The following is a 23,934-nucleotide window of genomic DNA, read 5'->3' as shown; positions in this document are numbered from 1 at the left end:
GAATTCTGGCCGACCTCGGGCTGCCTGCCGGCAGGAGCACCCTACAGTTATGACTGCAACAGTGAAACATGAAAAACATCTAGAAGAATACCTAGGAAATTTACCTAGATGTTCTTACAGGAATTGTATAATATTAAAAAAAGCGTTTATGCTATATAAGGATATCTTCCATAACAAACAGTCTAAATCTTCTAGGGGAGGAATAATTCCATGTTGTAATTATTCGAGTTGTGAGATGGTTAACTTAGATAATTGTTTTATACATCATGTGACTGGCTAGCAATACAAGTGCTCCTGTCTTGCTAGTTGAATTCTACTAATATTCTATATCTGGCATCATGTAGAAAATGCCCTAGTTTTTACATTGGTAAATCAACTCGAAAGTTGAAAGAAAGAACAGTAAAACATAGCTCTGAAATGAGAAGAGGTATTATGACCAACTCTTTAGCTCAACATCAAAAAGAAAATGGCAGTGATCATCTTTTTACATTCAGCGTTATGGAAACATTTTAAAAACTTTAGGGGTTGGGATATGAATAATAAACTGGCGCTTAAGGAATATGAATGGATTTTACATTTAAATGCTGATCATCCACCAAGTATCAATAAGATGGTTTCTTTAAAACCAGTTCTTAAACAAAGGCAAATGTGTTTGAGATAATTTATTTGATAATTACTTTATTGATTTTGAAGATCTATTGGCTGTATAAAGTCATGTGATTAGATGTTTTAATATTTAATTGTGCATAATGTATTGATGAAGGATTGAATCTGAAAGTTTTACTACATTTTTTATTAAAGAAATTTAATGTTGCAGAGTTTGTTTGTTTTTTCTCATTTTTGATAGGCACAGTAACTGTGTCTAGAATTTCCTTGTCTGGTCTGGCTAGCAGCAGTGTGTTACCACAGAAAGAGCAAGGGACTGTGGAACTCAAAGGTATTATCAGACCCTACTGGAAAAAGCAATGTGTGCATACCTATCAACTGACTAGATTTTTGCAGAATATCCAGATTTTTGCCTCATATTTTTAGTCTTTCCCACATAAAATGTGTAGCTTTCTGGCAAATCACTCAGGAATGAAATCACAAAATAATGATACACATTTCAGTTTCAGACTTCACATCCTTCAGAAAAGACACACTAACACAAATCATGTTATTCTAGCAACTTTCTAAGTTTATAAGGGCAATATTTAAAATCTGCCCCCACCCATTATTTTAGGCTTTGTTCAGATTTCCTGAGCTGAGAGGTTGAGAAGTATGAATGTGTGCGAATGCAACACTTTAGCCAAGATACAGTTACTGTTGATAAGACAGCACTGTGAGGCACAGGGATGACAGGAAAGTGGGGGAATGCCTGGGGAACCAGTAGTTACAACTCCGGAAATTTATTTGGGTGTGGCTAGTGTTGCTCAGAGTCCAAGACAGCAGTATACTCATAAGTCTAATCAGCTCAACATTATTAGCAACATTCAGAGCAGCTGGGCAGACCAAAACGCCATAGTCCTTGGCTCTGATATATTAAATTAAGATAGTGCTGCAGAGTTAAAGTCAGTGCCTTTACAATTACTAGTGGTTATTAGTATTACTAAAAGTATTTACATGTTTGTGCACTAAGCGTTGTACAGGCAAAAAAAAAAAAAAGCAACATTCAACACAAAATGCAATAAGTACAGCTCATCAGCATGCTCGACCAAAGGAAAAAGAAGATATGACAAAGAATTCTGGATCCCTCAAGTTCCTGGGTAAAAAACTGAAATCTGAGCAGATGAGTTCTGAGTAGACAGAAAAGTCAGTGATCTCTTTGGAATGGAACCTAGCTAGGATTGTCCCACAAGAGGGATCCAGTCTCTTTTAGTAAAGCAATGCAAAGTGCTTAGTGCCTGCAAGAAATAAATTCTAAAGGTATTTCTTGGACAAGATTAGTATCATACGACTCACCTCCCCCAAAGGTGTCAGTATTCAGTGTCAATCTAAATGGAGTCTTCCTCAGACATAACAGTATACATTAGATGGTTTCTCCACATAGCCCCAAGCTCCTTCTCATCCTTATCTACCCAATACAATCACTGACAAATACAAACTGTAGCAGATACCTTAAGGGTTTTGCTAAATTCCCCACAACGGCAATACCCTTGACAAAACACAGTAAAAAGGCATATGGAAGCCTTGGGTGATAAACTTTTAAGACATCTTCAAAAACCCATTATTACAGGAAGCATTTGAAATAAAAATAATGTTATCCTATTTCGGGGTGTCTTTTGCAATCAATTCATAGGTAGTAACAAAAAAGTACAGTTTTGTACCTACCATAAATGTAGATGTTAGAGTGTTCACACTGCTGCAGTAATCACCCTTGGGTTATCTGCCGTCAGGCGGTCCCACAGCCGGCCTGAGTTCCAGAGTCTTTGTCCGGCGTCGGTTGCGGTCGCTTCTTCCCTGATGTCAGTGCGACAGGGGTATAAAAGAGGCAGCCAACGCCATTTTCTTCAGTTTTTCTTGCCCCAGATGTCAGGTGCCCCCAAATAGTAAGGCAATACATAATCCTAAGTAAAATACATAAGTAGAAAACAATAGTTACAGCTGTAAGCAAATACAACATATAGAAATACATCATATAGATTGTATAAAAAGGGAGGTATAGATAAAACCCAGGTAAGAAGAGGGGATGGTGGGAGGGTAACAGAGGGTAACCTGGACTGCAGCAGTGTGAACACTCGAACATCTACATTTATGGTAGGTACAAAACTGTACTATGTTCATCGTGTTACACTGCTGCAGTCATCACACTTGGGTTGAATCCCAAAGCTAAGGCTGGGCGGTTGGTATTAGACAGGGTTTGGAGAACCTAGTAGGCCCTGCAGAACTGCAGTGGCAAAGCCAGCTCTGGTTTTTGAGTATAGAGGTAAGTGGTAGTGCTTGGTGAAGGTGTGCACTGAACTCCAAGTTGCAGCCTCCAAAATATGCTTGGTTGGTACTACTCTGAGGAAGGCTGCTGATGTTGCTGTAGCCCTGGTGGAATGGGGCCTAATGTTACCAGGTACAGGGTTCCCATGGTGTGTGTAGCAGAAATGGATACAATGTCCTATCTATTTTGAATTGGTCTGTTTTGAGATAGCCTTTCCTTGTGATCCTGCAGCATAGGATACGAAGAGTTGATCAGATTTTCTAAAAGCCTTAGTTTTATCCAAGTAGAAACGTAATTGCCTGTGAATGTCCAAAGAGTGTAGGAGCCTTTCCCCTTTATTCTGGGGGTTTGGATAAAAGGTGGGTAAATGAATGGTTTGGTTTAGAGCCACACTGGATACCACCTTTGGCATAAAGGAAGGGTTAGTTCGTAAAGAGAATGTCTTGATGAAAAATGATGAAAGGCTCCACTGCCATTAGGGCCTGTAGCTCTGAGACTCTTCATGCTGAAGTTACTGCTAGCAGCAGGGCAGTTTTCCATGAAAAAAATTGTAAATCGGCTGAAAAAGCTGGTTCGAAGGGCGGTAGTGTAAGTTTTTCCAAAACAAAAATGAGGTCCCAAGTTGATGTTGGTGCTCTCCGTGGCGGTCTTATGTTCTTAGCCCCTCTGAGGTACTGTCTTAGTAATGGATGTGAAAATATAGGAGGATCCGTGTTGTAATAAGCTGAAATAGCTGACGCGTGGATCTTGATACATGAAAAGGAAAGGCCTTTGTGCAACATCTCAGTTAAATATTGCAGAATCTGAGGAATATTTGGGACAAGAGAATTTTGGCCTTTAGCCTGGTTCCAGGTGCAGAATCTTTTCCATTTTTCCGAGTAGGTTTTCCTGGTGCTGGGTCTCCTGGCCTCCAGAATGACATCCATAACAGCTTTAGAGAGAAGTGTTGACTGGTTGTTTAGGTAATCTGCCATGCAGCCAGATTTAAAGTCTTAAGCTGGCTGTGTAGAATCTGATTGTTTTGCTGAGGCAGCAGGTGAGGAATTTGAGGTAAAATCCAAGGTGGGCCTTGAGCCATGTTCCTTAATATTGGATACCAGTGTTGGCGTGGCCAGTCTGGAGCCATGAATATAATTTGTGGCCTCTCTAATCTGGCTTTCAGGAGCACCTTTGCCAGAAGAGGCAGTGGAGGAAAGGCATACACTGTTAATGTTTTCCAACTGAATGAGAGGGCGTCCACTTTCCAAGCTAGTGTGTGGTATGTCCTTGTGCAAAATTTCCGTAGTTGGTAGTTTTGGGGGGAGGCAAACAGATCTATGTCTGGGCTCCCCCATTTTTGAGTTATCATTGTGAATAGTTGTGGATCTAGTTTCCACTCGTGAGGATCCATGATATTTCTACTTAGTTCGTCTGCCAATGTATTTTTCTTTCCTGGCAGGAATTGTGCTTGTAGTTGAACTTGGTAGGTCAGTGCTGTGTTCCACAAGGTCATTGCTTGCCTGCACAGGGGGTAGGAATGTGTGCCCCCTTGTTTGTTTATGTACCACATCACTGTGGTGTTGCCCGTCTTTATTAGACGTTGCCCTGGATGTAGGAGGTCCTTGAAAGCTGTTAGGACATTTTCTACAGCTAGCATCTCTTTTTGATTGATATGGAGATGCATTTGATCTGCAGACCATTTGCCCTGAACACACTGTCCTGCCATGTGTGCTCCCCAGGCGTAATCCGATGCATCTGTTGTTATTGTTTGCCTGGCTGTGGGTGAGGTGAAAGGCTGACCCTTGTTGAGGTGACATGCCTGAGCCCACCATAGAAACTCCTGTTGAAGGCAGGGAATGAGTGGTATTATTGTTTCCAAGCTGTGGCTATGTTGAGTCCATACGCTTTTCAGGTACCATTGTAATTTCCTCATATGCAGTTTGGCATATGGAATTAGTAGTATGCAAGATGCCATGAATCCCAAGGCCTGCAGAATTTTTCTTGCAGGGAGTTGGGTCTTTGTTGCCATCATTTTGAAGTATTGAGTCAGTTGTCCTTGCTTGTCTGGCGTGAGGTAAGCCATCTGGGCCGTTGTATTTAAGCTGGCACCCAGGAATATTATCTCTTGTGAGGGCACTAGTTTTTACTTCTTTTCGTTTACTCTGTACCCTAGGCAACTTAGTAGGTTTTTTTTACAAACGCCAGATATTTTAAAAGAATGTCCTTGCTTTCTGCTTGAATAAGGCAGTCATCCAGGTATGGATATATTTGAATTCCTCTTTGTCTGCAGTATGCAATTACTGGTGCCAGGCATTTTGTGAAGACCCTGGGCGCAGTAGATAAGCCAAAAGGCAGTGCAGAGAATTGGTAATGAGTTGAACATGCTATAAATCGGAGGTATCTTCTGCAATTTTGTCTGATAGGGACATGCAGGTATGCCTCCTTGAGGTCCAACGTTACTAGCCAAGCCTTCTTGCCCAGCATGTGAAGAAGTTGCTGTAGTGTGAGCATCTTGAATTTGGGTACTTCCAGGTATGTGCTTAGAATTGAAAGGTCCAGAATGGGTCTCCAGGCTTTGTCCTTTCAGGGAACCAGAAAGAGTCTTGAGTAAAATCCTTGTCCTTGCTCCTGTGTAGGAACCTGTTGAATGGCTCTCATGTCCATGAGTGCTGTAATTTGTCTTTGAGCCTCTGCCCAGTAATTTGGTGGCAGGTTTGGCATTCCTTTTATCCTGGGTAAAGTGTGAAAGTGGAACCTGTATCCTTGAGATACAATATTTAGGACCCATTTGTGTTTTGTGAAGATGTACCAATTGCCTGCAAAAAGTGCAAGTTTTCCTCCCAAGGGAGCTGCCAAGAGGGATTTGCTTGGCAGTCTGAGGGGTAAGCCATTGTGATTGTCTTCTGAAAGTTTGAGACCTGTCTTCTCCTCCTTTCTGGGTTGTAGCACCATATTGTCGAGGCTTATAAGAGCCTTGTGGCTGACCTCTGCCCCTTGGGCGTCTATATTTTCCCCTCGGTGGTCTGTCAGAAGTTGGAAAGGACCAGTTTTTGGTTGGCCAATTTCTGCTGAAATGAGGGGGTTGAACCTGTAAAAAATCCTTGACTGTCTGCATAGATTTTGCCTTAGCCTCCATTTTCTTTAAAACCTCTTCTGCATTCACACCAAATAAAACATCCTGCTGTAAAGGTGCATCCAATAACTTTGCTTTAACATGATCAGATAAAGTTTGTTCTTTTAACCAAGCATGCCTACGAATGACAGACCCTGTTACTGCTGCTCTGCAAGAAGCTCCCAATGAATCAAATCCACACTGCAAAGTATGTTTTCCCACTTGTTCTGCTGCATGCAACAAATCTTGCATTTGCTTGTAATCAGGCTGCTCTGTATGTGAGAGCATTTTTTGTTTTAATTGAGACATCAAATATTGTTGATATTTCAGCATGTGAAACTGGCAATTTAAGGCCCTCATATCTAGAGTAGCTGAGGTATATACTTTCTTTCCCCATCTGTCTAGTGCTCTAGAATCCCTTTCAGAGGGTACAGGATTTTTAGCAATAGAGGCCTTAACCCCTTTGGGACCCTGGGAAATGGTTTCTGGGTTAGCAACCGGGCTTTTATATAGGAATTTGTGTGAGTCATGGACTCTAGTATCTGACTGGTTTGGCTGGTGCAGGAGGTAATGAATCCGGGTTAAGGCTAGATTCTGAATAAACATCATCCACAATGTCCAACACAGGTGGAATAGCAAGGGGTCTGTGCTGGGGTAGTAAAAGGAACTCTCGGAGCCTTTTCTTAGAATCAGAGTAATCCTGGCCTTCCCAGTGGAAATGTTCCCTCATGATATGTAAAGTTTCCCCAAAAGAGTAGTCATCTGGGGGAGATGCTGAAGGAATAGACTCTTCAGCATCAGAGTCTTCATAAGGGGTAAAGGAGCATTCCTGTTCCTCAGAAGAATCTGAGGAAATGGAAACCTGGTCAGACGAAGCGTAGTCCTCCTCCTGTCTAGGCCTTTTGTCAGGAGGGGGATGGGAACCCCTGATTAGGGTAATTAAGTCTTCAGCCATCTTAAGCATCTGTTTCTTAGGCATGGGGCCTTGTACTGGAGACTGCTGTACAGGCTTCCTTACTTTTAAAGGAGTTTTCAGCTTTGCATAGAATTTTATAGTAAGTGTAGTCGGTCTGAAGACACCTTCAGCAACTGAAGGCCTTTCAACTACACCGGAAACCCCTTCAGCAATGGAGTCGAAAGGGCCTAAAGATAAAGGCTCTGGAGGCCCAGCAATCTCCGCTTGGGAGTCGGATGCAGCCTGGGGTTCTAAATCAGCGGTCGTCAGGGGCTGCATAGGCTCCTCACTGAAAACCGGAGAACCGGCGACTGGCCTAGCAGAGGCCTTGGTGTCTGGTTTGGGTCTCGGCTGCCTGTCCTTATCTTTGCGCTTTTTATGCATCCCGGACGTCGGTTGCTCCGACGGCATGGTGTAATTAAATTTTCTACCAAAATAATGTCGAGCGAAATCAAACAGACGGTTAATAGTTTGTTTGTTAAACCTAGCACAAAATCGACAACTTGTGACATCGTGGTCTGGGCCTAGGCAAGGAATACAATAAGAATGAAAATCCTTATGAGGTATTTTCTTCCCACAAGAAATGCAATTATTAACTTTTTCTGACATCGGTATGAGGCAAGGAAAGATTCCCCAACGGGGTACTTAGCTTTATTGAAGACTTCGGTCTGAAATTCGATTTGAAAATCTCAGGAGTCGGCCGACCAGCACTTGCGAACTGCTTCTGCTTCGGGCACCGCGCAGCAAGAAAGACTGAAGAAAATGGCGTTGGCTGCCTCTTTTATACCCCTGTCGCACTGACATCAGGGAAGAAGCGACCGCAACCGACGCCGGACCAAGACTTTGGAACTCAGGCCGGCTGCGAGACCGCCTGACGGCAGATAACCCAAGTGTGATGACTGCAGCAGTGTAACACGATGAACATCTAAAGAAAAATATATTTAGAAATCATCTTTCCTAGACTAAATACAATGTAATATGCTTAGAAATATTTCCCACTAAGTTTACTGAAGCTTGAACAGCTGCACAAACAATGCAGGATTTATAAGAAAGGCAACTAAAGTGGCCACAACCTTTGTAAATCAAGCCTTGATTACAGATTTACTTTATTTTTCATGCAAAAATATACTTTTTATCTATCTTTTGCTCTTTTTAAATCTTTAGATACTGTATGCTTCTCACTGCCCTTTGTAAAGTATACAAAATGCTAGGAATCCCTTACTACAACACATGAGCTGCCCAAGGAGATCCATATCATATAGCTACTGACCTTTGTTTTCTTGCACGAAGTAAAGTATTCATAAATGAAATTCACATTCAAAATGGAGGATACTTTTAAAAATATATTTAAAACTTATCCTCAGTGTTACACTATCGTAATAGAAGGCATTGGAGGGTACACCGAAGAGAAAGCATACAGTTCTGTGACTCTACTGGACTTGAAATCTTTTTTCATTTGGACAACTATTTTAAATCACAATTATATGATAATTGGCGTGCATTACACTAACTTCTTCAGCCATAAAATGAAAACTATGGGAGTAAAGGGTTCCCTAATGGTGACAGGAATTTGAAAATATGCACGACTCTGGCTAAGGGATGGTTATCCTAACCCAAATGAATGATGAAAACTGCAACAAGCAGCACACTGAATGATATACACACACAAGGCCCGAATCACAGAAACATTTCAAACAAACATACACTTGTTTTAGGAAAGCAGAAAATGAAAACTGTAATCTACTGACCAATAACATCTATTTTCATTTTTGCCATACAAGTCTTAAATGGAAGGTTTCTAGGCCACTTCTAACAACTTCTCAATGTCATAAGCCAGATGCATCCATGACACAGTCATGAATCTATCAGCTCTATATGAACACAAAAGAAAGTTCAAAAATTGGGCTGGGAGACTTTTTCTTTTCCATGATAGGAGGTTTTAGCAAATAGAATCAGTAATTTGTAAAAAAACACAAACCTGGGAAGGCCAGCGATTGAAAACAAAACACTTTATTAAAACAAACAAAACCATAGTAATATGCTCTACTGCCTCGTCTATGACAAACCTTTACAGAGTATATTCCACATACATACAAACTCCTCTTAAATACCCCACCTTTCTAAATTAGCAATTAATTAACTAATTGATTCAATCATTAATTAATTAAAAACATTTAAAGAAACCTCTTTACAAAAAATACTTCCAGTTGCATTCGCTATTTAAACTTGCTGGACAAAGATTATTAAACTTTAAGATGAATACGGATTCTTTTTTTTTCCTAAGCTGATTTTTGACATCAAATAACTAGGGTTTTTCACATAATACTTGCTCTAAAATTGTTGCTTGCAACCCAGTTGGAGCCCCATTATGTGATTATAAAAAATGCATAGCTACAGGGCTAAATTCACTACCTTTCTTGATATCTCCGACGTGCTCTTTTAACCTTGCTGCAAAACTCCTTTTGCTTTCGCCTATGTAATATTTGCAGCAAGGACACCTTAAAACCATAAAGCACTCCCTTTGCTTCCACAGCTGAAAGAACCTTATTCCTGAAATTTCTTACCATTAATATATGGGAAGCTCCTCACTAAGAAATGACATCCTGTACACTTATCACACGGAAAAGTACCTTTCTGAACCACTGTATCATATCTTATCTTGGGTAGACAAAACTTTCCATGTACCGGAAATCCATAAATCATGTATGAAAATCTCAATTATTTTGTTATGTAAAGACTCTAAACATGTTTCCCTCTCTAAGATGTCCCAACTATACTTAACTAAGTTTGCAAATTTCTCTGCAAACAAAGTAAAGTTTATAACAAAAAATTAAATTTTGAATTGTATTACTTTCTTGTATTTTATTCCTTTCCCCATATTCCGGATAATAATGCCCTTTAGTTTTTAGTATTTGTTTTGGGCGGCCATGGTGGTGCAGCGGTTAGTGTTGTCGCCTCACAGCAAGAGGTTCTCTGGTTCAATCCTCGGCTGGGGTGCCTTCTGTCCAGAGTCTGCATGTCCTCCCTGTGGTCGTGTGGGTTTCCTCCGGGTGCTCCGGTTTCCTCCCACATCCCAAAGACATGCTGTAGGTGGACTGGACACACTAAATTGGCCCTAGTTGTGAGTGTGTGCGTGTGTGTGCCTTCTGTGGAAGGTTGGGCGCTGGGCTGGCAGCTCGACATCGTAAAACTCCACTGCCGATCATGAGCGGACAGGTGATCTGCTGTGGCGACCCCTAACCGGGAAAAGCTGGAAGAAGTTTTTAGTATTTGTTTTCTTTGCAGCTTCCCTTATTATGTCACTTCCATGCCCTCTGCTAATAAACATTTTAACAGTTTTATCCAATACTTCTTTATACTCCCATTCATCACTATATAATCTCCCTAGTCTTAAAACCTCTCCAAATGGAATTGATTTTATTGTGTGGGGTGGATGACAAGTAGTATCATGTTAAATATAAACATGCTGTTCAAACTTTCTATGAATTTTTGTCTTTATATTTCCATTGTCCATTCCTTCTACTGTGACATCTAAATAATTAACCTTCCTTCCTTGCTGCAAACCATCAAAACCTATACCAAACCTTTTCCTATATAGACTGTCTACAAACTCTGAAACCCTATCATGATCCCCTTCACAAATAAAAATCAAATCATCTATAAACCTAAAATATCTTAGTACGTACCTTTTAAAAAAATCATTCCTATAAATATATACATTTTCAAAGTACCCATAAATAAATTAGCATACATGGGGGCAAACGCTGCCCCATTGCTGTGGCCCCATTGCTATGCCCTGTAATTGCCTAAACAACTGCCCATTAAACTCAAACACATTATTCTTCAAACAAGATTAAATTAATTCTAATATAAAATGTGCATTAGGATTATCACCTAAAAATATAAGACAGACTCTAGTCCAAAATCATGTTTAATGCCAGTATACAAGCTTATTACATTAACTGTAAAATACCTTTCAATGTTCCATCTTATATTCCTTAATTTTTCCTTAAAATCAAATACATCCTTGATATAAGATGGCAGCTCGACTACTTTCTTTAATAAATGTTGGTGTAAAAAACATGAAATATTATGAGAGAAATAACCACAGGCCAACACAATAGGATGGCCTGGTGGATTGTGTAAGCTTTTATGCATCTTAGCTACACAAAAGAAATGGGCAATAGAACAATTTTTACTACTAAATGTGTATTGCATGTCCTCATAAGAAAAATAATTTAGTCTTAAACCCTTATTCATCAGCCCCTTATATTCATCTGGAGCTTTATAATAAGGATCCATATCCACTTTTTCACATATCTCCTTATTTTCTAAGTGATCATAACACATTTTAAGATATTACGTAAAATGTAAAAAAAAGAAGTCATGTTCTTACCATAACATTCCATCTGTGTTGTTCATCTTCGGTTCCGTCCTCAGAACAGAGTCAGCCTTGTAACAAGTTTGTGCTGGCCAAAAAACTCTTGAGCTAAGCTTTTACCCACAATGCCCTTTCTCCCTGTTACCTCAGATCAAGTTTGCCTCTTATAAGTAAAGCAGAGGCTGTCTTTGAGCAGAAACCCTAATGCAGGAATAGGATCCAATTCAATTTTCCAGGAGCTTCTAGAGGGGGATGGAGGGTGGGATGTAATGAATGAAGATGAACAACACAGATGGAACGTTATGGTAAGAACATAACTTCTTTATCTGATGTTGTTAATCTTCATTCATTCCTTACTGATGGGACAGAATCCCTAACTACTTTAAGTCCTGGGAGGCCCTTATAAGAAGGATGTTCCTGAGCACAACTGAACCATAAGTAATGAATGAATGAATGAATGAAGATTAACAACATCAGATCAACTTGTCCCCCCCTTATCTGTGGGTTTAAATACCAGCTCCTTTCTAACACTAAGATTGTTTAAACTTCCCCATTCCTCCTTATTCAAATTATATTTAATTTCTTTTTTCCTTTTACAGAAAAAGCTGTATTCCTTTTTAACACTATAATTTAGAAAAGAAAAAAACTGCTGTATTGTGTCATTCTTAAATGGGGGAAATACAGTCACTTTTACGGGGTATACCCTCTGTACTAAATTTACAATAAGCATTTGGTTCCACTTCTGAGTTGCAAGAAAAATAACTATCATTACTACCATACGATTCAGTGTCACTGCATAAAATATCACAATTCATTCTATTTTCACTGAAATAATTAAACAAATGTAGCTTCTGCATAAACTTAAATATTTCCACCTTCATTTCATACATTCTTGGCAAACTTGTAGGGATAAATTTCAAACCCCTATTCAAAACCAGCATGTCATAATAAGTAAGATTGCAACCTGACAAATTAACTACATAATCAGAAACAACAGTCTCAGTTTGTCCATGTTTGTTAAAATTGGTCTCTTGTATTACACAGTCACTTCCATTTACCTTGTTTGAAGGAACGTGGGCCGTAACCGCTCTCTCTAATTCTCTGGATCCTTTACGATTGCCATTAAATCCTGGCTGGTTACGAAAAGTTTTTTGCATATATTCCTCATTACCAGCTCGGGGTAAACGAGGATATCCCTTCTGGTCATTACTATCATATTCCGTGGATGAAGCTGTATAGTCCGTTGGTATGTGATGGAACCGGTGATGGCTTCCTGTTTTTCAAACCTGACTCGGTGACGTTTATTCCATCGCACAGATACCAAAACGAATGCTTGCTTGCCCAGAGTCAGTTTATTCTTCTTCCTCTCCACCAATTCTTTTTCATGAAGGGACAGTCTCTCATTAATGTTTTTCAAAAATTGCACAAACACATCAGTACTGGTGTGGTGTAAAATATCCTTGCACACCATTTCTAGTCTCCTCCTTCAGTTTGTCTTTTTACAGCATCTCGTTCCACCAAGATTTTAACACATTCCATGCAGCATATGTGTGCCACCGCGATCCAACGAGCATGGAATTGCTCATCTTCCTCTGAATCAGTAAATTGCCTGATCTGGAAAGGGTCTGCAGAGCAGTGTACAAACACTACCTGGGCCACAAAGGTGAGTCAGAATCAAGGTCACCTTGCCATCTAGTTACAATTATCCTATTAAAGTTGAATCACAGGGAACTGTGAAAAAATGGAAAGGAATTCTAATTCTCAGTACCTTAACCATGTATCCATGGGAAGGTATGGGCCATCTTGGGTTAGGAAGTGGAAACGTGCAAGTTTGGAGTCTACAAAATGAGAGACCAAATACACTGACATAAGTCTATGGTGCCTGCCATCTCCCTTACGTAGTATAATGAAAAGCAGCACATTTTTAGTGACCACCCTGAGATATTTCTAAAGTCCAGGTGATAGCGGCTTGAAAATTAATGCTAAGGAGGAGTAAGGAACTGTCTAACCTAGCTTCAGTTCTATAAACTCAACTGGTGCAGTCCTAGATATGAAAGTCTTATACATGGATTCCCAGCCCATCCACGGAAGATCAGTGTTTAAACAAACTGGGAAAACTACTCATGTACCAACTCTTGTGCTCACCATTTTCTGGAATTCATAAATTCCAACGCCTTGGATCAACTTATCCACACCCCCACCAGGGACAGCAATATTCTAGACCTGGTCATTACCAACATGGGCAACCGGTGTTCCACACCAGAGGTCAATTCCTCGTTGGTCAGATCTGACCATAAGCAAATCACCCTAGACATCCACATCCCACCCCCACCACCCATTAGGGAAACTACCGTAAAAATTTTCTCCAAATCCAACTTCACGCTTCTTAAGACAGAAGTGGCAAACTTCACAACACCCATGCTGATGGACAACAGAGATACAACTGCTGAATCCTATACAACTGCACTTTACAAGCACTTACACAAGTGCATGGATCGTGCAATCCCTAACAAAACCAAGATGCTATCCTCCAAAAAAGGAAGCCAATGTGGTCCCCTGCCATAAACAAACTCTACAACAGAAGAAAGAAATTGTTGCAAAAAAGAGTAAAATCCCATGATTGGAGGAACTCCGTGGCCAGTCTCAGTAAGAAGCTGAGATCCCTCATAATATCCTCCAAAGCTAGTTATGAAAATAAAAACTCCACTGATTCTAAAGACAACCACAAAGCATTCTACAGCTATGTCAAGAATCTCAATGGCAACACTCAGATCTGCTCTGAGTTACAGTACAATGGCAATAAATATACAGAACCAACTGATATTGCCAACATCCTGGCAGATAGGTTCAGTGCTAACTTTACCCCTCTTTCACCCACTAAAAGGCCCATCTCTATACCGAAAGAATGCAAAGTTCCTGTAATCACGGCTGCACAGGTAAAAAACACACTCTCCAAAGCCAAGAACACAGCATCCATGGGACCTGACAACATCCCAAGCTGCATTCTACATGAGCTACAGAACGAACTGGTACCCCACCTAAGTATCATGTTCAATCATAGCCTCACCTCAGGCTTTGTGCCCACTGAATGGTGCACAGCAATCCCACTCCATAAAGGGGGAGCCACCATGGACCCCTGGAACTACCGCCCCATTAGCCTGATGAGCCTGGTCTGCAAGGCTATGAAACGTATCATCATGGAACTTATAAACGATGACATTGGTAATCTCCAAAATCTGGACCCTACCCAGTTCAGGTTTGTAAAGGACAGATCATATTTCCTAAACCTGATAAGACTTCTTTGAAGCGGTCACCAAAGCCATAGATGAGGGTAAGGTGGTGCACACAGCCTATCTAGATCTCGCCAAGGCTTTTGACAGCATCCCACACTCTGGAATTATAGATAAACTCACTAAACTAGGTATAAATCCCTATGTCACAAGATGGGTTGCCAACTGGCTCACTGACAGAACCCACACTGTAAAAGTAGCAGACACTAAATCCAACTTCAGACCAGTGACAAGTGGAGTACCACAGGGTTCAGTCCTAGGTCCTCTCCTCTTTGGTATCTACTTTTCTGAAGTACAGGCTAACACAGAAGGTCTTTGGCTAACAAAGTTCGCAGATGACTGCAAACTAGGAGCCATAATCAAAACTCCTAACGATGTGGACATCCTACAAAAGGGCCGCACTGAGAAAGATGCCTGGTGTCAAAGCCATGGCCTCAAGCTCAATGCCAAAAAGTGCACTGTCATCCCTTTTGGTAAAAACTCTGTACCCATGAACTACCTCATAGGCAGTAGTCTACTTAACACCGAAAGTCTGATAAGAGACCTTGGGACACAGGTGGACAGTAGTCTCGCCTTTGATAATCACATTGCCACAGTAGTCAGGAAATCCTTCTACGTGGCACACATCACAAAAGGTTTCTCATCCAGGAGAAATGAGGTCATTGTTCCCCTCTACTCAGCACTCATTAGATCCATTATAGAGTACAACGCCCCTTTTGGTATGTACCTCGCAAAACATCTACAACAACTGTAAAGGCCACAGAAATACCTCACAAAGAGGATTACCGGCCTCAAACAGATGCCCTATGCAGACCGTCTCAAAAAACTCCAGTTTTACTGTGTCGCATATCGCCTACTCAGAGGCGATGTCTGCCTAACATGCAAAGCTATGTCAAACCCAGAGCTGTAGGACATGCTCCACTTAAAGAAATCCCAATCCCTCCGAGCTACATGCTCTAGGGACCTAAACCTTGTCACCACAATAAACAGAACATGCTGGAGGGATAGATTCCTGCCCCAGAGACTTCCCATGCTCTGGAATAAACTACCTATCTGTATCAAACAAAGCTCATCATTATCACTCTTCAAGAAAAATCTTGATGATTGGATGGGAGATAGGAAATTCACCCCGGGGATCACTTCTGTGGCTCTGCTTGACAGGGACAAAGGAAAATAATTTTCTTGGGTGGCAAAAGCCAGGGTACCATTTGGCTAGGCTTATATAGGCCTAGTACCTACCTGTGAATCCATTAGAATTAATTCTGGGCTCTTGTAATTTACTCCAATTGCCCTGCAGCAATACCAAACTTCAGATTATGAGCACAGCACCAAAATGTTAAAGGACACCACCAAGATAAATAAAGAGATATACCTTTGAGACTTGAGTCATGAATAAAATTTCAGGATGTGCAAGTACTCTTTTAATACAACCACATAAACAAGAGCGCTAGGAAACTGTCTTCAGAAAATATCCATATTAGTCTCAAAGAACAAAGGAAAATAATATTATATACAAGTCTCCTTATCAAATTCATGCATGCAGAACATTGACGTAACATAGCTTTTAACAAATCATACAATTTTAAAATAATTTGTGCCCTTGTGCTTCTCACTTAGAGCTTCAGGTGAACAGTTGACAAATACATCTTTTTAAAACACGGACCATTTGGCCTAACAATCTGTCTTTTGACCTTGTATCATTCAGAACCATCTTACATTTTTGCAATGATTCATTTCCCAGCCTGAGAAGGCCAGAGCTTACAAAAGATTATTTGCACACTTTTCTTTTCACCCTCCATTACATTCTAAAACCAGACTCCTTTAAACATAATAACATTCCTTAACTCCTTCAGCACTTACTTTGCCTTCAATTTTCTGTCAGTACACAATAATGTGATACGAGAAGAGAATGCAGTTATAAGGCATTTCATGTGAAACTGTATTTTGTATAATTATGCATCTATCTTACAATACATTTTCAACGTAAACAATTATTCAACCCATTTGTGAAGAAACTTCAAGTTAATATGTATTTTCTGAAGAATTATGAGACAATATATTTTTTCCATAACAAAACCAAGTTCCATTCCTAACCCATAAGCAATATTCCTTCCCTGATGAAAGCTGAATTATCCCAAAAGTTTCTTAATCTCCATAACAGCAGTTTTTGATGTAATATAAACACATGCCAGCATAATCCTCCTCCCTTGCCAGTAGCCACTCACTCACACAAATCTATCAGTATTAACCTTTATCCCCCTCTTCTAATCACTACTGCAGCTCCATGTAGCCTCTTATTCTTGTCTGGAATAATGAATGTCTTATTTGATGAACCCAGCCGTTAGAATTTGCTTTGACAAGGAAAGCAAGCCTTCTACTCCTAGATTAGCCATGCTGTGGACAACCAACTGAAGATGGAGGTACAGATATTGTTCAACTTAGGTGGCCAGATGCAGACACTGTTGTGAGCAATGCTAAATGTTTTTTTAATGCTGGCTTAAAAAACGATAATCCACACTTTTTATATACATTAGACCCTCTGACTACCCAACTATGAGTTGGCAACTGTGTGCTTCTGAAGTGTTTCTTCGTTTCCCCTTTTGCTTGATCCCTTTGCTTTCAAAGCAGTGATCATCATAATATGTAAGGGAGAAATGGACAAAGATAAAGTATGGATGGTAAAAGTTAGGAATGATCAGACCTCTTCCCTTTGTAATTTCACCAGAAACATAGGGGTTCAAATCTCTTCACATCCATATGGCCAGTTTCCTAGGGCTGCCACTCTCAGAGTAATGCCTTTGTCTCTAGGCCACTAAACCCAGTAACCAAAAATCTAATTAAATATACAGTCATCCAAATCCATTGGAGTACCAGAGTAAAGCTCTGAGTATATCCCAGATGATCCAAGTAAAATTAGTGGCTCAGGCACCTACTGAAGTTGGTAACAATGAAAGAAGAAAAGAAAAGCACAGTCTGCTCATCTCTCTTTGGCAGGGGTGAGATAACCTGTCTGGGGCACACATTCACAAGACAGAATCTCCAATGAAAATAAAAGTACCACACAGAAGCACCGAGCATAACGGGGAACAGTGCAGTCTTGAGGAGTTATATCACTTGTGAAAGTGAATGATACTCTTTTGCTGATAACTACTGTACACCAAACATTTAGCATGTTACTAGGTATGCTCTACCTGGTTACAGCTCAAGCAGGATGATAACCCCACTTCCAGCAGGTTTGATTCTTACCACCAGTGGATCAAATAAAGTTGCAATGGCTTTCATCTCTGGAAGAAACAGCAGCCTAACTGAACAACAGGAAACAGGTTTGATGGTCATGGGGGAGGCTGATGCAGGGCAGGTGGTTAGAAAAATCACAAATACTTTGTCATATCTCATCCAACTTTACACAGCATCAAGTGACAGGTACTGTTGTAGCTATTTGTGAAGCACCAATTTGTTCCTAGTCTTTTAGATATTTTAATGTTAAAGGTAAACACTTGCACCACACCACACTCGGCACATAGTCCCTCAAAACCTACACCACCAAAACACACACATAGAAACACAAAACACACACCTACATTCGCAGAGGCTCTCAGTAAAAACCTGCCCAAGCAACAGGGACCTCCAAAGCAGAAACACAAGCAATCTCCACCCCCCCAAACACAACCCAAATGACACATAGCCCACAAACTTAGTGTGCCACTCAACCACAGCCCATAAGGCATAACAACGTACCCAACACTCCTTTCATAGGTGACTCTATAGTCAGGCACACTGAAGTTCCACTCACCAGGCTAAACAAAGAGAAAGTTACTATCAGCTGCCTGTCGGGTGCCAGGATCCACCACATAAAGCATGCACTCAGGTCACTCCACAACAAGTACAAATATGACTCTATAATTGTCCATGTTGGTGTGAATGACCTGAGACGTACCTCCCTGGACTACATGAAAAGGGACATGGAGGAGCTGTCTGATCTTGTAGCCCAGGAAGGTATGACCCTAGCCCTGAGTAGCATCCTACCATCACCCAGAATTATACCACAGTACAAGGACAAAATGATTGACTTCAACAATTGGCTAAGCTTCTGGTGTCATTCTAAGGGGATCCAGTATCTGTCTGCCTGGGATGACATCATCGACAAACCACAATGCTTTGCCAGAGATGGCCTGCACCTGTCGCCCCTGGGAATCGGGACACTGGCTAAGGCTCTAGCCACCCCTATAGTACCTTTTTAGGCAAGGTTCAAATAACAAATTCACCACCGTAACAGGTACAGGCAAGAAGAATCTGAGGGTATTGCTACTCAATGCTAGAAGTCTAAACCTCAAAATGCACTCACTCGAGTCACTCCTTAAAATGGAGAACATCGACATCTGTGCAGTGACAGAGACCTGGTTCAAGGCTCCAGAGAGTACCCCTGCATTACCAGGCTATAATTCATACCACACCTTCCGGCCACCTAACCTGGACCGAAACACTAAAGGCGGAGGCATGTCGATATTCATTAAGGATATCCACACCTCCAGGCTAGTTGCTCAGCATAATGCATCCGAGATTATCCAAGTGCAACTAACTCTGGGCAAGACCGCAATCCAAATTGTAGCTTGCTACAGATCTCCCACCATGCCCCAGGATTCCCACTCCTCATTTCTTGATACACTGGAAAATATTAGGGTGCAACCTAACACCCTAATAATGGGCGATTTCAACTACCCTACCATTAACTGGGAAAACTACTCATGTACCAACTCTTGTGCTCAACGTTTTCTGGAATTCATAAATTCCAATGCCTTGGATCAACTTATCCACACCCCCACCAGGGGCAACAATATCCTAGACCTGGTTATTACCAACATGGGAAACTGGTGCTCCACACCAGAGGTCAATTCTTTGTTGGTCAGATCCGACCACAAGCTAATCACCCTAGACATCCATATCCCTTCCCCATCCCCCATTAGGGAAACCACAGTATAAAATTTCTCCAAAGCCAACTTCATGCTTCTTAAGACAGAAGTGGCAAACTTCACGACACCCATGCTGACAGACAATAGAGGTATGACTGCTGAATCCTACACAAGTGCACTTTATAAGCACTTACACGAGTGCATGGATCGTGCAATCCTAACAGAACCAAGATGCTATCCTCCAAAAAAAGGAAGCCAATCTGGTGGTCCCCTGCTATAAACAAACTCTACAACAGAAGAAAGAAACTGTTGCAAAACAGAGTAAAATCCCACGATTGGAGAAACTACCTGGTCAGCCTCAGTAAGAAGCTGAGATCCTTCATAAAATCCCCCAAAGCTAGTTATGAAAACAAAATCGCCACTGACTCTAAAGACAACCATAAAGCATTCTATAGCTATATCAAGAATCTCAATGGCAACACTCAGATCTGTTCTGAGTTACAGCACAATGGCACTAAATATACAGAACCAACTGATATTGCCAAAATCCTAGCAGATAGGTTCAGTGCTAACTTTACCTCCCTGTCATCCCCTAAAGGGCCCATCTCTATACCAGAAGAATGCAAAGTTCCTGTAATCACGGCTGCACAGGTAAAAAAACACACTATCCAAAGCCAATAACACAGCATCCATGGGACCCGACAACATCCCAGGCTGTGTTCTACATGAACTACAGAACGAACTGGCACCCCACCTAAGTACCATGTTCAATCATAGCCTCACCTCAGGCTATGTGCCCACTGAATGGTGCACAGCGACGGTTATCCCACTCAACAAAGGGGGAGCCACCACAGACCCCGGAAACTAATGCCCCATTAGCCTAACGAGCCTGGTCTGCAAGGCTATGGAACGTATCATCATGGAACTTATAAACAATGACATTGGTAATCTCCAAACTCAGGACCCCACCTAGTTCTGGTTTTTAAAAGGCATATCATGTCGCCTAAACCTGATGGACTTCTTTGAAGCAGTCACCAAAGCCATAGATGAGGGTAAGGTGGTTCACACAGCCTATCTAGATCTCGCCAAGGCTTTCGATACCATCCCCCACTCTGGAATTATAGATAAACTTACTAAACTAGGTATAAATCTCTATGTCACAAGATGGGTTGCCAACTGGCTCACTGACAGAACCCACACTGTGAAAGTAGCAGACTCCAAATCCAACTTGACCAATGACAAGTGGAGTACCACAGGGTTCAGTCCTGGGTCCTCTCCTGTTTGGTATCTACTTCTCTGAAGTACAGACTAACACAAAAGGTCTTTGGCTAATGAAGTTCGCAGATGACTGCAAACTAGGAGCCATAATCAAAACTCCAAAAGATGTGGACATCCTACAAAAGGGCCTTGCTGAGACAGATGCCTGGTGTCAAAGCCATGGCCTCAAGCTCAATGCCAAAAAGTGCATTGCCATCCCTTTTGGTAAATACTCTGTACCCATGAACTACCACATAGGCAGTAGTCTACTTAACACCGAAAGTGTGATAAGAGACCTTGGGACACAGGTGGACAGTAGTCTCTCCTTTGATAATCACATCGCACAGTAGTCAGGAAATCCTTGTACATGGCACACCTCATCACAAAAGGTTTCTCATCCAGGAAAAAAAGAGGTCATTGTACCCCTCTACACGTCACTCATTAGACCCATTATAGAGTACAACGCCCCTTTTGGTATGTACCTCAGAAGACATCTACAACAACTGGAAAGGCCACAGAAATACCTCACAAAGAGGATTACCGTCCTCAACAGATGCCCTACGCAGACGGTCTCAAATAACTGCAGCTTTACTCCGTCGCATATCGGCTACTCAGAGGCGATCTCTGCCTAACACACACAGCTATGTCAAACCCAGACCTTTTAGACATGCTCCACTTAAAGAAATCCCAATCCTACGAGCTACACGCTCTAGGAAACTAAACCTTGTCACCACAATAAACAGAACATGCTGGAGAGATAGATTCCTGTCCCAGACACTTCCCATACTCTGGAACAAACTACCTATCTATATCAAACAAAGCTCCTCATTAGCACTCTTCAAGAAAAATCTTGATGACTGGATGGGAGAAATTCACCCCGGGGATCACTTCTGTGGCTCTGCTCGACAGTGGCACAGGAAAATAATTTTTTTGGGTGGCGAAAGCCAGGGTATCTTTTGGCTAGGCTTATATAGGCCCTAGGGCCAATAGCTTAGTACCAACCTATGAACTGTAGCTATACTGTATATTTTGAATGTGATTACCTGTTAGCATTTATAAGTTATCACCAGTAGACTTAAAAGTTAAATCTGGTATTTAAAAAAATGGGACTGTGAATGTTTACAAGCTGGATAACTCAGTCAGCTAATGTAAGTCACCTGTGCCAACACTTTCTAGCCACTGCTCTGCTCAGATTAGAGTCAACAAAGCAGCTTGTGAAAAACTAGGCTGTGGTCATCTATGACCTCCAGCTGATTAAATACATAGGGAGAAAAAGAAGGTTATGTTTACAAAGTGGTCCTCCCCTGTTCAACTCCCAGGTCACAGAATAACACTTGGGCAAGATGGCTCTACTTTCACTTCTTGGTGAAACTAGCTGCATGGCATTAACTAATACTTAAAAAGGAATAATGGATGAGCAAGGGTAAACAAGACTTATGTGACACCAGAGGATCCAATTTCCTCAAAATTCAACACTAAAACTTAAAAATACTGCTATTATCGAAGCATGGCAGGTGACACAAAAATGAAGACTATGGATCTGTCTGACCAGTTGTTGTGATGTACAATACCCTTAAATCTATTTTTAAAATAGTGAGTAACTGGCAGTGCAGAGGACTAAAGCTCTGACTTGATATTAAACTGTTTCCTGTGCCAAGGGTACAAGTGTTAATTCTTTCCACTTTAAATTTGCCTATGGTGAGACACTGAGCAAGTCACTTAACTACACAATGCTTTGGGGCTACTGGGAATTTGAGTTAGACTCCAACAATCTCCTGGACTGCGTGCCTAGTCACTACCAGTGAACCCAAGATTTTCCACCCATTTCCTATTAATTACCTGCTGGGGTCGTAGACCTATGTGACTTTGGTTAATCTTGATATCTAACAATAAACACAGCATCAGTTGTTCCCACGGAGACATATGCATGCATTTCAGGGCCAACAAACTAGGTTATAACATCATTTAGAAGGCAAAATTCATCACTGCAAGTTACTAAGATTCTGCAGTGCACACAATGAGAAAAAAAACATTCCACTGCTGCTCAGATTCAAGTAGACGTTTCAACTGATTTAATCACAATCTACCTATACAAGGAGGATGAATCTCTGTCTGTACTTGCATCTGATGCCTCTATCAGTTCTTTTGTCAGATATTCCTTTGCTCTTCATTATGCCCTCACCCTGGCTGCACAAAGTGTTGCTGTATCAAGGCAACAATAACAAGTAACTTACACTATACACTACGACCAAAATGTAGTCTTATGGTCGGAAATAAAGTTAATGTTAAAGATGTCTACGCAAGTAACATCAGAAGTCAGATATCAGTGCAAGAACTACATTTAAACTGAATCCATACCGTTCCTCTAACAATTTAGCAAATTTCTGCCGTGAAAGTTCCATTAGTCCATCCACTTCATCCTTAGAGCGCTTGAAGTTTTCAATACTGAAGGCATAAACTGTGACTTCTCGAATTCCTAGGTTTAAGCACCACCTCAGGGTCTGCAAAAGACAGGAAAGAAAAAAAGAGCAAACTCAAACAATGAAAGTCTCAAATTATACTGTGACTTGGAGTGAATGCCAAACATCACCTCATAATATACAGCAGCAGAGTAGCAGCAAACAAAAATGAACCACAGTCAAGCCTACTGCAAACCAAACCTGCATTTGTTAAGTTTACAATGTCTGGAATAAAGATATTACAGCTGTAATATGAGAAGTGGGTGAGACCTGCATAGAGATAAAGTTTATTTCCTCCTGCCTTGAGTTTTTGATGCCTTGGGTTTTGCTCATTGAATCAGACCTGGCCAGTTGGAAGTAAATCCTGATTAACTCACACTCAGCCCAAGTTTTACAGCTACTACATCATGTTTCAAAAAGTACAAAAAAAGTACAGTTGTATAAGTAAACTTACAGTAACAGGAAATGTCTGAATAGATCACTGTTGCAGTAACATAAAGCTATATGGGGCATATCCTGCCAAGGATAATGGAGGTCTTCCCAGTACACTAAAGCTTTTGCGTGCTTTCCTCATGCACTGTACATCAGCTAAACACAACAGCATGCTGCTATAAACAGAATGTACAGCCACCAAAATTTCAGAGTTTTCTTGTCTCAAAAAAGAAAGGCTGTAGCCCAAAGTA

General features: G+C 41.1%; 1 protein-coding gene across 2 annotated transcripts in view; it reads right to left on the bottom strand.

Moving 5' to 3' along the window:
- DHDDS (dehydrodolichyl diphosphate synthase subunit) overlaps positions 1-23,934 on the bottom strand; it is a 1,104,913-nt gene that overhangs the window by 918,074 nt on the left and 162,905 nt on the right. For both annotated transcript variants that reach the window (XM_044084203.1, XM_044084194.1), the window contains one exon: positions 23,151-23,293. In XM_044084203.1, coding sequence (XP_043940138.1) covers positions 23,151-23,293 — 143 coding nt within the window. The remainder of the gene's footprint in view (positions 1-23,150; positions 23,294-23,934) is intronic.

This window comes from Protopterus annectens, chromosome 1.part1 (genome assembly GCF_019279795.1).
Source record: "Protopterus annectens isolate FY-2018-M chromosome 1.part1, PAN1.0, whole genome shotgun sequence".
Lineage (NCBI taxonomy): Eukaryota > Metazoa > Chordata > Ceratodontiformes > Protopteridae > Protopterus > Protopterus annectens.
The sequence above is the reverse complement of the archived record's forward strand: the minus strand, read 5'-3'. Positions and strand labels throughout refer to the sequence as shown.